The following is a 15,484-nucleotide window of genomic DNA, read 5'->3' on the forward strand; positions in this document are numbered from 1 at the left end:
CAAGTCACAATTTTAAATACAGTGATTTTGCTTTTTGCAATGATCATACTTTGAGTTCTAATTTGACCGAAAAACACATTTTAAAAATAAAGACAAAAATCACTCCCAAGAATTAAAAAAAAAAAAAAAAACCCTGAAAAATATCAAGGAAAAAAAATTTTATCATTTCTGATCATTTTTAAAGAAGGAAGATTATTTTTTCTCTAACCAAAAGAAAATGGGAACCTCCATAGAATATTTTATTTCTACAATTCAGCATTTTCTGCTAGAAATAATTCCTTTATGGAAAACTTCTGATCAAGTAAATAGATTCTTGTAAATCCAGGAAATAAATAATAGCTAAATGCAATAACTAAACTGTGTTTCCTGCTGGGCATACAAGAAACCAAGGCAGAGTTTGGAACCAAACCCTTGCTTTCATGTCCTAACCCAGTTGATCAAGTAATGAACTGTTCCTCCTCATTTCCTCATTTCCCTGATTTTATTTGCATTTAATTTTCCATTTAAGATGCAATAGAAGTGTACAAATTTAAGATTCACTTTTGGTAACAGCACAAGAAAGTATTTTTAATAGATCTATGCATTTTTTGTGCATTGAAAAATTCTGTAAGAAAACAGCTTGTATTTGACAAACTATTTAGCATAACACTGAGTAAATTCCTCAAGCACTCCAACTCATTTTCTACCAAAGAACTATCATTATCATTCTCATATTGTTTCCAGATACGTGCTGCAATAAAATGGATAATCAAAATCCTCAGTATGTTAGCAAAGGTTTCTAAGATTTTATGTCTGTTTAGCCATCGAAATTGCACTGGTCCAATGCTGTGTCTTGGCATCCCCACTGCAGCAGAAAACAAAGTCAGGTCCAATAATTTTGAAAAAAAAAAAAAACCTAGAATCTGAAGATGAGAAAACAAGTGAAATTACCTGGGTCTTCTATCGATAAGTTCTTCGTTAACCATTGAACAATATCTGAACCTAGGAGCAAAAGAAAAGGCATTTATCGATTAGTAAGTTTTCTCTCACTATTCTTCAGATCCCTGAAGCAATTCCTATTGTTCTTCCACGAAAGAGATCTCCACTTTTTGCTTAGTTGGTCTAGAAAAAAAACACTGGCCATTCTATTTTAGTTCAGTTTCTTTTTTAGCTTTGTTTTAGCAGTGAAGCATAAAGCTTCCTTCTTTAGGGTAAGACTTATAAAAAGTAAGAGAAGTGCATTAAGTGTGCAATAGTAGTCTACATTTTAAAAATTACACTACCACAAAATGTACACAGAAAAACACTTTATTGATCTAAGTTTCCTCACTCCCTGTGCACCCCCTCTACTCTGCTTAAAAATCAGTTTACCAATAATGGAAAAGTTCCCTGCATATGGATTACCAGTCAAATTCCACCTCATGGCTAAGCTATTGACAAAATTCATTTTTCCCTCGGTGTTGAAGTGCTTTCCTTACCACTCCAGTCTCCCTTGCTCTCTATCCCTTCATTTATTGCATATCTTTCTATTTAATTTCTTGCCTTATTCTAATGGACCATGCTATGGCTTACCTCCTAACACCTTTGATACCAGATTTCTTCCTGCCTTTCACACTGAGTATCCTTCCAACCTCACCTCCTAATTCCTAACCCATCTGCTCCTCTTGGGCATGCACTTCTATCAACTGCACTTCTATCAAGCTTTGCACTTTATGCCACAATATTTCAGATAGAAAGCTACAGTTGAACTTTACCCACTGTGAACATGATTTGCAAAATAAATTATCAAGCATTGCTGCAGACAATAAAAAATCCAAACCACATTCATAATTTGAGCAACTCAGAATAACCAAACTGGCTTAGAGGGAAAATGGATGAAATGCAGAGGGATGTTACATCCATGTTCTTCACGTTTCATGAAAAAAAACCCCAGTTCAGACAAGCAATGTAATAGAGAGAGAACATGACATATTTCCTTATAGAATATTTAAGTTACTCATCCATTTCCCACCAAGCATAACAAAACTCTTTTATGTACCTTTAATTTAAAACAACAATAAAAATATATACAACTTACACAAATATAAACCAAATCAAAACAATAAAATCTCTTGAATGTACTATAATATATAACATTAGAATGTGGAGTATATTTCCCCTGTCACTCCTTAGATTCAGTTTCTTCCTGTATTTTACATACTGCATAATTTTCTTTGCTTTTCTTAAGGCAATGAAAACAGTATTTTACAAAGGCACTTCAGAAAAGAAAGGAAATTTGCTACTCCTTCTTGTTTTTTCACTACACTCAGTGAATAGCTTTATCATGTATTTTACAAAGCCTCATTGATTATATCATAGCTTTCCATGTGTGTATGCATTACAAACTTGATTGACATAGCAGTAAAAATCTCTAGAGACATAACAACCATGACCAGAGCAAGCATTTTTCATTGCTATGTTAAATGTCTAAATCTTGATAGATTTTAAACTGCAGTGGCAGGTTTTCTCATAGTATTTACACTGCTGTATTCCTGAAATGAGGGAATTTACCTTTGCATGCTGTTGGAGGGATACAAAATATTTCAGACAGATATTTCTACCCAAAAAAGATTTTATTTTTTAAATGCAATTTTAATCCTTTTTTTATACACATGAAATTTACAAGGTTGACACTGAAGGAAGATTTTTAGTTTAATATAAGATGAAACTTCATAAACCTCACTGCCACTGCTTCAAGCATAGCTATATTTTTCTGTCAGCTGACTAGAGAAGTTAGTCAGCCCTAAAAATTTTCCTAAATCCTCAAAGATCAAAGACAAAAATTAGAAAAACAAAATGACATTTTGAAAACTGACTTTTAACTTTGTCTTCTTTCAAATCTCTCAGGTACCATATGGGAAGAAGTTTCCTATTCTTTTCATCTCACCTTCAAACGCTTTTTCCTTTTTGCCTCTTTTGAGAACTCACATTTGAGTATATATGGTCTGCACATCAGAAATTTCACCTCCATATATTCCAGTGTCTTTTGGCTCATTATAAATAATAGTGGGAAATCAACTTTCTTGAAAACAGCACCATCTGATTATGACAGTTCATTGATGATCTATTCACACTTTACCCTGAAGCCACTGCCCTGGCACATGAAAGCCTGGACAGAGTTTAAGCCAGCTGTTGCATTCTAACACTCTGATGATTTCAGATGTATGACTTTCATGACAGATGAATAAATATCAACATCAACACTCTCCTTCTAGAGTAAAAGCTACTCAAGCAAAACAAACTTGCAATTTGTCATATAGCAAGTGAGAAATGCATCATTTCATATTTCTTTGGGAGATCTTGGGGCCAAATCTAGCCCTAAAATAATAAAGGTATTACCTTGTAGAACTTGCTGGGTGTTTTTTTAGCAACTAGTTTTATTGTCTAATCAACAATATTGTCTCCCTTAATTATTCCTATGCCCTTTTCTAAGGTTTATTACTTATGCAAATGTGTTTCTAAAGGAAAAACCATTACACTAATTTCTTATCTCAGGAAAAAAAAAAAACCAACAAAACAATAAAGCAGCAAAACAGGTGAAAACAGGAAAATAATACTTCTTGTGAATGTAGCTTTGAAAAAAATCTGACCAGTAAATTCATTATAGTTTTCATACATGATACTTCACATCTCTAGGAATTACGATTCAAGACTATAAACTTCATATTTGCAAACAACAACTAATACTTATAGAATGAAAAATCTTTAACTTTCAAGCCTGATTCTGTCTTACCACCAGAAATCTAGCAAAAAGACAAGCCAGTCAGATGATATAAATTTCATGGAAGCCACTACCTTGGTACTGGACTAACCTGAAAAGGAAAATTTCAGCAAAAACAGAAAATGTTTGCTGTATGTCAGACACTCAGTTTACTCTGTATACTGTTAAATGTGTGGTATCAAAGACCAGCTATAACATTGTCAAAGCAGATTCTCCAGTTCTCCAGGTCTCCCTACCTCACTTCCAGCAAGCAGCCAAAAAGGGCAAGTTGGTTGTTAGATCTGCAAGGTGCAGAAGACTTCAGTCTAACTGCCAACTGAATTCTGAGATCCTAGAAAAACCGTCAGTTGTCATGCCAATTTATAAAGCAAATAAAATTGGACAAGGCAAAGCAATATTTTTTAATAATATCCTAAAGCTAGCAAAAGCAGAAAACAGTTGAAAAAAGGGGGTTTTTAGACATAGAACCTGAAAGCCATAAGTGAGATTCCTTAAATGCCAGCACCTATCCTGATAGAGGCAACAAAATTCACAAGATCTTACTCAAGTCCAAAAAAAAAAGACAGACTTCAATCTTCTTTGAAGAAATAGGCAAAACTACATCTATATTCACATACAAATGGAAAAGACTCAGTCATGTTCTTTGTGAAATGTACTTGCTGAAGGTTCTACAAGAGATTGATTTTAAATGAAATGGTCCAAAAACAGCAACTGCTGAGGCTGTCACAGCATCTTAAGAAAATATTTTTGAGGAAAGCATGCTCACTGAACTCTGCAATAGTAATTTCCAAGTCAAAGTCATAAAGGCCGGGCAATGCTAAGGTTACCTTTCAGACAAAATCACCTATTCTAAACAAGTCCTGCACTTTCAAAAAGTGCTGGTTCTGACCTATAGAAAATTTCACAGGAATTATAAATCAAATTTTTTGCTATGCACAGATGCAATGAGCCATGTAAGCCTTGAACTGATAGAAAAAAATATATGACAGTAGTACTGCAAAAGAAAAGCAAAATTCAAAATGCTCTTTTTTCATTATTCAAAAACATCTAGTGGAAGAAGAGACAGCTGCAAGAAAGTACATTTTATTAATCAGAATCACAAACCAAGAGACCACTGAGAAACTTAATTCAATGATTTCTTACTTCATAAAGACACAGCTTCAACCTTGCAAAGAAAATAGTCTTTTGCTGTTGATATCTTGGTTTAGTAAATGAAACCTATTCTTCTTTTTACTTTTAGACCTCAGAATATCTGCAGATAATGAAGAGGAAAAGCAATGCATGGAGCTCCCCTGCATTGCTGACAGCAAGAGAGAGGGTTTACTGCTGACAATCAAGTCTTTTGCCATCTGAGCTCTCAAGAGCAACACAGCCATGATGGTCACGTTTGCCCAGCACTGTGGAATCTGGGCAGCTGGGCCTGTTTGGTGCTGAGAGGCAGGAGCAGATCATTTGGGTGCTCCCTCAAGGGAACCTCGTGGTTGGCTGGCTCAGCTTCAGTGCTTCACCACCACCTAGCCTTGAGAACCTGCAGAATTTTTTGCAGGGCAGCTGACAGTACAGAAAACTCAATAAACATGACTCTAGAAAATATCACTGTCTAAATTTAAGACAAGACCACTGCTAAATTAGCAAAGAAACAGTATTGTATTTCCATAATTTCTCTTTATTTTTTATATTGAGAGAGGAGGGTATTGGGTCATTTTAGCTTCCATCTTCAACGCCATCACTTTGTGGTGATGCATCAGGAAATTAAGCTTAGTCACTGATAGAAACTTCAAAATCCTTGATCATGACTGAAAAAAAATATAATGTGCAATTTCATTTCTCAGCACTGATTCAGACATTGGAAACCAAAAAGTGGATTAGATGAGCAGGGAGATTGTAAAAGCCAGTGGTCTCTCAGGCATTCAGCACTAGCTGTTTTTTAACAAAAATTGTTGTCTAATGGAGAGGAGGACTCTGCAAGAAAGGCCTTTCATTGGTGAATGGGGCAAAAATGATCTGTACTCTCCCTTAAGTCTTCACAATCACAAACTATAGCATATATTGCCACAGTTATACCAGCATGGATATTTATCTGAGAAGCACACTCTGTATATGAATTCTTCATGCATATACCTGAAAGAAATCAATTACTATATAGTTACAGGCAGAAGGGCAGAGGAAAGAAAAACAATGGTTATATTATATTTGGCTTAAAGTATGGAAAAATACATTATTATCCAGTACCTATACCGGATTATTCAGATTAATTTTTCCCTATATCTATCACAGCTGAGCAAAGAGAGGCTTTGCATCACTTGATTGCAGTGTCCACAGAAAGGTGAAAGAAGAATGCAGGAACTCCTCTCTGAGACTGGGGTTACAGAAGTGCCTGAAGGATCATATACCCCATAAATTCTTATCACCCCATATTTTTAGCTAATTGGCTTTCTTCTTTCTTTTCTGTATTCTTTTGGATTAACGTAAAATAGATTTATAGCTTTAACTTGGTAGAATTCTTTATCATGAGTGGCAACAGAGCTGATACTGATAATTGAATACCCTGCTGATTGCACTTACACATTTAACTTTCTGACCTTTACTATTTAAGTGGGTTGATTTTTTAAAAGATAAAAACATTATTGATCAGAGTGCAATTTGATTAGGAAATTATTTACATCTCAACTTTCACACATATTCACATATTTCTGCCACTTGTTTTTTTTAGAATTACTGATAAAAACAGGCAGAAACTTACTCTTTTGACCTATTATAATTGAGGGTGGACCATACACTTGTTTGAGTTAAGGAAGACAGTACCCAGGTGCAGATTTAAAAATGCCATCTGAATAATACTAACTATAGAGAGAATATGAAATATTTTAATGAAACTACTCAAGCACAAAAGTGTTTGCAGTTTTTTAGTTTTAAAACAACATAAGCTGAAATATACTTTTTTTCCAAAGTGAAGGTAGATAAAGGAATTTGCAGAAGTAAAACCCTCAAATGAATCATCCTGCTGCTTTTGAGTTGGATTCTTTCATTCTCAGCTGTAAGCAGTGCTCAGAAACACTCAAGCCTAGAAGGGCAGAAAGGATCCATAATTCTGGCTAGCCTAACCTTGTGAAGAACAACATGTTGCTTGACACTGTTGTAACTTTCTGCTTTAGACAGGAAAATTCATCTACATTCATATTGTAAAAGAGCTAATAAAGAATGCAAACATCTCTTCCATTTCCTTACCAATATGAAATGAATCAAGGATGCTGATCAACAAATTTCAGTAATGTAAACCCTGGAGTCACACTCTGTCTCATAACCAAGTTTCAGTGCAGAAATCTGGTTTATAAACACTACAAGGGTAATTAAATACGGCTGGGTATCTGTGCCTCTCATATCGTAAAAGTGGCAATCCACACAGGTCCCTGTGTCCCCCAGCAAAAGGGATTGCTGCTTCATTCCAGGAACATTTATCTCTAAAGTTTCCCAAAAGACATCCTCTACTTAGATCTCTTCCACAGCCACAAATGACCATTTTACCAGTGACACTAGCTGTGCATAATAGGCAATAAGCCAGTAACCTCTGATGAAACCCTGTAATCCCAAGGCTCTTATCCCAAGCACTAGAGTTCAGCATCTTGCTGAAGAACATTGCTCCATGCTAAACATTTGCAAGACAAGAGCAATGCTGTTTAGAAAAACTAAGTTGCATGAAAGCCATGTACCGCCTGTCTACTGCAAAGGAAATTTTACGCTTTCCTTCAAAATGATGTAAAGCCTCATGATCTTGATGAATGATAATAGAGTTTAAGTGTGCACATTTTCTCTATGTTAAAAAAATATTTGTGGGGGAAAAAGCCCATAAAATATAAGTAGAATTTTGAATACCATAAAAATGCCTTGAAGAAATTTCATTTATGATAAATCCTCACCTCCAAATAAAAAAGAAAAACAAATCAAAAACAAGCCAGCCAGAGCCAGAAAAATATAAAAGCACACTTCCTTTTTAACTACTGTATTCTTCAAGCAGAACTTTTAAAAATGGAGATAAAGAATGAGGCCAGGAGACTTATCAGTGAGACCTATTTGATTTCCTGTTCATCAGAAATCCTAAATAATGCAAAAAGAAGATAAGAAGCTAAGTGATTTCCAACTTTTCTCATCATGATGCCCCTTCCTTTTTCTCTCAATCAATTCCTCTCTTTACCTTTCAAAAACCTCCAGACACAGTTGGGTACTATTTAAGAGCGAAACAGCCAAGAATTCAGCTACTCATCATGCTCTCCATCAACCACGACCTTTGGGAACTCAAGATAAATTACATCCTCCAAAACAGTTCTGGATCCAATGCCAAGTGGAGGGCAAGAAGCCTCCAAACACCAATCATCCCGGTGTCCATGCTCTTCCCAGCCACCAGTGTGTACTGTGAAAATCAACAGGCAATGAGGCTGTTCTGCTATATCAGCACCCCACCTTGTCAGAGAGTACCTCGCCACCAGCTTAAAGGACATTTTTTTATCTTTCTCAATGATGGTGTAATTTCTTTTTGAAAGTAATGAGAAACTCCAAATGGAAGAGAACAGTCTCTACTGTCTGCTAATTACATTCTCTAAATCATGAGGCAGGTTAGACCAAATTTTTGCTCAGACACAAACAAGAAGTTTCAGGCCTATGAACTTGAATGTCTCCACCTGTTTTTAGGCATTCTGGTTGTGGCCCCATTTTAATTCTGTTTGCTGGAACTGTAGCTCTTTTGTGTTAAATAGCTTGGGAGATGAGAAGAGAAAATAAATTATTTACAGCCCTGTAGAACACCCATGTGGGAAGCTGAGCACCTGGACTCCCTTCCCTACTGCTGTGACGTCTGTTTTAATGGGAAGCAGAACAGCACTGGCACGTGTATCCTGGTGGAGAACACTGCAGGGTATAAATGTAAGAGCAGTCACCCTCAAGAAAAGCTGAGAAGGAAATGAATACGTGACTCCTATGCCAAGCTTGACCTCTCATTCCTGAAATAACATGTAAAAGAGCAGTAGTAACATCACTTTTGTCTAATTGTCTTGAACTCTTACTGTGAAAAATTCATCCAAGATTATTTCAGGAAAACTGATAATGTATTCTTAAGAGAAAAATTTGCTACTTGCCAGAAATAGTTCATCTAGGCTTCTTTTTGTATCTACTGGATGTTTTACTGTGTCTTGCTGACAACTTTGTATATAGAAAACAGGTAGATTGATAAGCATACATTCTTTCTCTTGTACACATATCAGTAAGTGTTTGACATTGCACTTTGATAATCTTCACAGCACAGTAAAAGCTGCCTGAGTTTATCTCTGCCACAATAAACCCTTTTGCTTTCTTATTTTTTTACATCAGCAGTTTAAAAATAGAGTGTAGAACCAAAAATCCTCTAAATTCAACAAAAAAATCTTTGTGAAACTTCTGACCATGCTTCAAGCAATTATGTATTTTTTTATATTTCTACATTAGTATCTCTAAGAAATACAATATTTTCCTTCAGAAATGTTTCTTCCAATTCTTGTTATACTGGCCCTCAAAAGACACCCACACACAGATGGCAATGGAAGGAAGTGAGGAGCAATGTAATTTCTGCTAGACGCTTTTAACATTCATGGGGGATTTTCACAGGGGAAAATCCTCAAGCCCTAATTCCAGGGTAATGGGAATAAATATGTACGTTATATTGGACTTGATTTGGGATTTTGACTCCAGGAAGAAAGTCAGTGGGGACACAGTGACTTGCAGTTTTGACATTTGCCCAGCAACAATGTCAATGTACTTCCTCACAAAGTGTTCCTACACAATAATAGTTAATTTATACAGTTGGTTTGAAAATGGGTTTTTCCACTGTTGCTATTTCGAAACACTCTTTCTGTGACTCATGCTTTTACTGTTCACTTAAGACTCTCAGAACTGATGTCCAAAAAAAAACCCCTTTGATCAGTGTCGATTTCCTGACTAATCCCATCTATTTAATTTAGTTATTTTGACAAAAAATACACCTTTTAGAGGTTTAGTGATGCTTAGTACAATAGCACAATGTGATGCTCTGCAGAAGCTCCTGAACCACAAGTTTCCCAAGAATCTGATCATTAGCCAGCCACTCTCACACATACAGAAACCACTCTAACAGGAAACATCTTCTCAATAAAATAAAAAGTCCACATTACAGCAATTGCACAAAATACTTATCTTCAGAGATACAACCCAGTGTAGGAACACAGGCTATACCAGAAAGTCTGAAAACATGAATTTCGAAACAAAATGCCAAGAAATTGCAGAATAAAAATACTATGTCTGGCCAAAGTAGTCATCTGGAAGTTTTCATTCTTTATTCCCATTGTTCCTCAGTCTGTAGCACAGATCAGCTATTTTTCAAATAGTACTAATAAATAAAAAGTATAAAACACAAGAAAGTTTGCTGAAGCTGAGTAGAAACCTTCAACCTTAATCAGAATATTCAGGAGTTACACCAGAAATGTCACTAACTGATCAAAACTTTGCTCAAGGCTTCTTTTTTTTCTATTTGAAATATGAAATGTTTTCATATTCAATAGACCACAGAAAGTTCAAATGAATTTCTACTCTTGATTAATCTGTACGGGATGTTTTTGTGGTATTTTCTCCAGATCCATGATTATTTTAATACTCTTATGTCTCAGAGTTTACACTTCAAAAGATCTGCTGCAAGGCTACATTTTCAAAAAGGAAAGAAAATTAAGTTATTCAGATATTAAGTACCTATACTTTTGAGCATTATTCTGATTGAAAATCTAATCCCATTTAGTTTTTACCAAGATATGGGGCTGTTTCAAGACTTTAGTATGCACAGTTGCTTGGCATAACAAAAAAAAAAAAATAATTATATAGTATGGAATGAACTGTGTTAGAAATAAAAATTACTTTGCTCCAACTCAATAATTCCACCAAATTCAGCAAAATTTTCATTTGCAGTCTTTCATCACTATTCAGAGATTATGAATTAATTTGTTCAAAATGTTGATAATTGTGCTGCAGAACTATCTGAAGCATTTATTACTGGGTCTGTTCTCAAAGACATAAAAATCTCATAGTTCTGCTCATGGTAGTTCTTTATATATGCATCTCAAGAACCCTGTCACAGTAAAGGTAAATTTTATTAGCTCTTGAAGAAAATTCCCAATTACTCATTGATATATTTAAGTTCTGCTGACAATTTGAATTCTCTAAGATTAATCCACCAATGAAGATTTACCAAATGTTGAGGTAGACATTAACTACTATTTTAGTATGCAATCAACAGCTCTTGGGTTTAAAATAAACTTAATAATATCATCCATAATAACTAATATATTTCTATCTCAATTTGAAAATTGAAGTATGGTATATGCTCAATAGTATATACTCATAAATGTGAGTACACCAGCCAGTCATTTTATATATCATGCTCCCATCCATTACAATAAACTTAGCAAACCAAGAAGTAAAACTTGGAGAAAATAAATCCCTCTATGTTTCAGTTTACCACGTTCATTCCCTTGCTGCTGTGTTTCCCGAGGGACATTCACATCAGCATTTGTAAGAAATAAATTGCAGCCCTGTAGTAGTATTGGCTTTTTCTCTATGACATTTTGATAGGAATTCAAAAGCCACCTTTCTGCTTTGACAAGTAATGTGGTACCACATTACTCAAATACATTTTTGAAGCAAAGTACTTTGCTTTTCCATCAGTATCAGGCAATGATCATAGAGCCATCACTAATGTTTCCATTTTAGGAATGTCTTTTGGAGCCTGGACAAAGAAACAATCTCTGCAAAAACCTTCTGTTTTCTCCCATCCCTACCCTCACATTTATTACATCCAGAGCAACCATTTAATAACACTAATCCACAACCTCATGGGAAGCATTCGTAAGTTTATGTGGAAAAGCTAGAGAGAGTAATTTTCCACCATTCATTATCAAGTAGAAGAATGATAAAAAGACATCATTCTGAACAATCCTGGACCACTAGTCCAAGACGTAACCTTTGGTATTTTTTCCTACAGTAAAGATAATAGTCCTCATACTGTGCTGTGGATTTTGGGGGCTAGAGAACAGAGAAGCATTTTGAAAAGATCAACCTGTAAGTATTAGTGCAATAAATAATAGTGTATGTCCTGGAGTCTGGAGTCTATTTGTCAGGTTATTTTAATGTACATTTCAACATTTCATTTTTTTTTAGAAATAAAGAGCTGAGAACTGATGGTGTCTTACCGTGAACATAGGATGGGTCTTTTATAACTTAGAGTTGTGAGTACAGAAGCTCTTTGCATAGATGAGACTGTAATTAATTATTTTTTCTTTTTTTTTTCTTCTTCACAAACTGCAGAAAAAAATTAGGTTCATACTGTTGCCTAGGAGTATGCACTGACGTGGATACTACTTTTAGCACCTGTTGCGTCTTTGCTGTTTACGTTGTCAGAGTAAGAATAAATAGTATCTAGATGTAAAATCACCCTTGGGGAGGGAACATGTATGCACAGCCATACAGCTACCTATCCAAACCTGGCCCTCTTCCCAGCCCCTGTACAAACCATTTATTTGACTTTTGGTTTCTCCATGTAATTTTTGAGGACTTCTACATATTTTATGTAAAATTGTGGATGGTCACCATTTCTTCCTTAACCATTGACTGCAGACTCAGAAACAGATTATACATATTCTCTTGGGAAAATAAAGGCAGGATCAGTGAAGAAACATAAAGCAAATAGATATCCAGTACTAGGATTGCTGTTCACTAGTGGAAGGCAAAAGAAAACAAAACTCTTGTGTTGAGGGCCTGGAGACAATAAACATTTGTCAATCAGCTAAGGAATTGTGACATCTACACGAAATATGGTCCCAAGGTTGGGAGGGGTGGGGGTAAGAAGACATTTGGGAAAAACATGTTCTTGCTCAATCCTCTTACATCCTTAAAAGAGCTAAAATGAATTAATCAACAGATTACAAAAGAAAACTAGCTGCACTCCCTGCAACAGGAGTTCAAGTTTTCAACAAAACTTGAAAATTCAAAAATTTAAAGTATTTCTTCATAGATAAATATATCCTGCTCAACCTGGCACCAGCAATTAATATAATTCTCCTGCTACCTTATTGTCAGACAAGAAATCAGGGGACAGAAGGAAAGGGTGCTTGGACTAGCAAAAAGCCTGATTATGGCAGCTTGACAGCCTGGGAACAGAACTGTTCTCCCAAAAAAGGGGGGAAAGGGTGTAGTAGTAACATTACTGGTGAGAGGTTTTCTTGACGTAAAAAAGGATGGATATAAGTCATGTAGAAGGGAAATCTTAAGCAGCTTATCCCCTTCAAATTTCAGCTTCACTTTGAATGAAGCAGGTTTATACTTAGAAACAAAATAAGAATATGCTTGACTGTTTTAGTCCTCCTTTCTACTATTCCAATTCTATCTGACCTGGCATAAAACCGAGCTCCTGTCAATAACCAAAATACAAATAAATGCCTGCCTTAGCACTGTTTGTTATCAACAAATTATCTCCAATGGATGAGAACAGGCTAGCCACATTAACAGCCAGTAAAACACGCTGCAATCAAGTGAGAGATGGCTCTATTTGTCCTGCAGCATAAAACACAGCAGCAATTCACACCAGTCAGAAAATATCAGAAGAGATTCTTCATCTCAAATTCACTGCTCTCGTCTTCTATTGACTTAACAAAGAGTATGTCTTTGGCCATTGCCATTTAACAACATCCCACAGGTTCAAGTAATGGCTGATGGAATATATTTATATGCTTGGGTTCTTTTTTTTTTGTTTTTGTTTTTTTTTTTTTGGTTAAAGAAAGTGATGGCTTACTAGATTAAGTGAGTACATTAAAAAATATCTATAGATTCAACTTTAAAACTGGCTTCTTCTCTTACTTATAGTATTGAGTTTTCCCTTCCCTTCTAGAAGTGACTGTCACTCAGGGAAAGGAAACAACAAGGTTTTACTACTGTTAATACACTCTACTTTTCAGCAATTTTTCCCTCTCACATGTTTAAAATTATCATTCAGCTTGCATTATGAAAGATGTCCTTGCTAGTTAGTGTTTTCTTGTTTTTAGCAAGTAAGCTAACAAAGGTAGACAAGTTCTTGTTCTTCAAACAAGATCGTGCGCACAGGGAATATAGAGGAAAATTACAGCCCTGAGCACAGGTTCTTCAGATGAAGCCCACACAAGTAACTCTTGTTACATACATAGCAAATACAAACATGTAATGCTTTAACGATGCCTAAATTTGATGTACTCTAAACTTAGTAAAGATGATGATTACCAAACCAAGCATATCAGTGAAGGCAGATCATCTGGCAGAGGTAGGAGTTACTCTGCTGTTCCACGTTGCAGAGCTCATTCAGTAATTTTAATACGGAAGCATTTTATACTAATTGCTATTCAAACATGTTGGAACGGCAAGTCCCTCTGCTAAGGGCCCTACAATCAGCATTTCTGATGTGACAATTTAACTGAATAATTAAGATTTTCTGCATTTATCATGTTCAGTTGTTGCTCAATAAAGTCCCTGACTTGTTATTCTCTAAGTTTCCCCAGTCGAAAGTGCATCTTCAAAAGGAAGCTTCACAAATCCCAACAGAACCAGAGGCACCAGAGTTTCTTACCTTGCAGCAAACTTTGAGGCTCTCAAACTTCATTTTGATATGAAGTGGAACCCCAACATCAAACATCAAAGATTTGCACAAACTGAAAAATTAAAAATATTTTCCTTTAATGCTATCAAAATGTGTGATTCGACAGGGAGAAAACCTTTTTCTTAGCATAAAACAAACAGAATTTTTCATCTTCATATGACTCATACGACAGCTTCTAACGCTAGTATAATCATAAAACAATAAAAAACCCCAGTCTTTCAGTACTTTCTGATAATGGCAATGTCAAAAACATTCTCCTGAAAAAGTGTGGCTCTGAAAGCATTTCACAGCAGAAAACTGGTTTGCCAGATACAGCATCATAAATGCTCTTAATGGATAATTCTTCTAAATTAAGCAGATGTAGAAAGCTTGAACAGAACTAAGACGGATGCGCCTCATTATCCTCTGGTTCTGCAGACAGAGCCATAGGATCTGCTACACTCAAGGAGCACTCAAGGACATTCCATTGAGAGTTTTAGACTCAAGGGATAAAATAAGAGAATAATGGACAATTTTGTCTGCCTTTTTCTCCTAAGGTGTTAGCTTGTCAATCATTACCAGAATATGTAAGAATTTTTCTTCCACTGTATATCTTTAATAACTTGCCACTTCCATTTTAACCTAAACTAAATTCAAAGATATTCTTATTGTGCAATATAAACACTATAATGATAGCAGTGATAGCTCTTCTTATCTCATACCATACCTTTCTCTTCCTGATGAGTCATCTCTCCTCTTACCATGCAGAGAAAAACACAGATGAGTCTTGAAAAGCCAACACTTGTTGCAATTTTATATAGCAAATACCATTTGGAAAGTGTATTTGTAAAATCACAGCTCCTGTAACTACTATACCAGTTTCAAGACAATGAGTTATATACAGTGGGGATGAAAACATTTGGGAAGTATCTGGAATTTAACTTCTAAAAGATGTTTTCTTCAAAAATAAGAGTAAGAGCAAACTTACTATTTTGGCAGTTTTGAATCATGTCCTCTTAAGCTTTAATTTCAAATCTATTTTTAATTCTGGTGCTATGCTTAAAAGTAATTTCTCTTTATTGAATGATAAATCA

At 35.3% G+C, this 15,484-nt stretch overlaps 1 protein-coding gene across 9 annotated transcripts in view; it reads right to left on the reverse strand.

Moving 5' to 3' along the window:
* The window catches only part of RGS7 (regulator of G protein signaling 7), a 257,489-nt gene that overhangs the window by 99,725 nt on the left and 142,280 nt on the right, over nt 1-15,484 (reverse strand). For all 9 annotated transcript variants that reach the window (XM_059841690.1, XM_059841686.1, XM_059841685.1 and 6 more), the window contains one exon: nt 931-981. In XM_059841690.1, coding sequence (XP_059697673.1) covers nt 931-981 — 51 coding nt within the window. The remainder of the gene's footprint in view (nt 1-930; nt 982-15,484) is intronic.

Source organism: Haemorhous mexicanus, chromosome 3 (genome assembly GCF_027477595.1).
Source record: "Haemorhous mexicanus isolate bHaeMex1 chromosome 3, bHaeMex1.pri, whole genome shotgun sequence".
In the NCBI taxonomy this organism is placed as follows: domain Eukaryota; kingdom Metazoa; phylum Chordata; class Aves; order Passeriformes; family Fringillidae; genus Haemorhous; species Haemorhous mexicanus.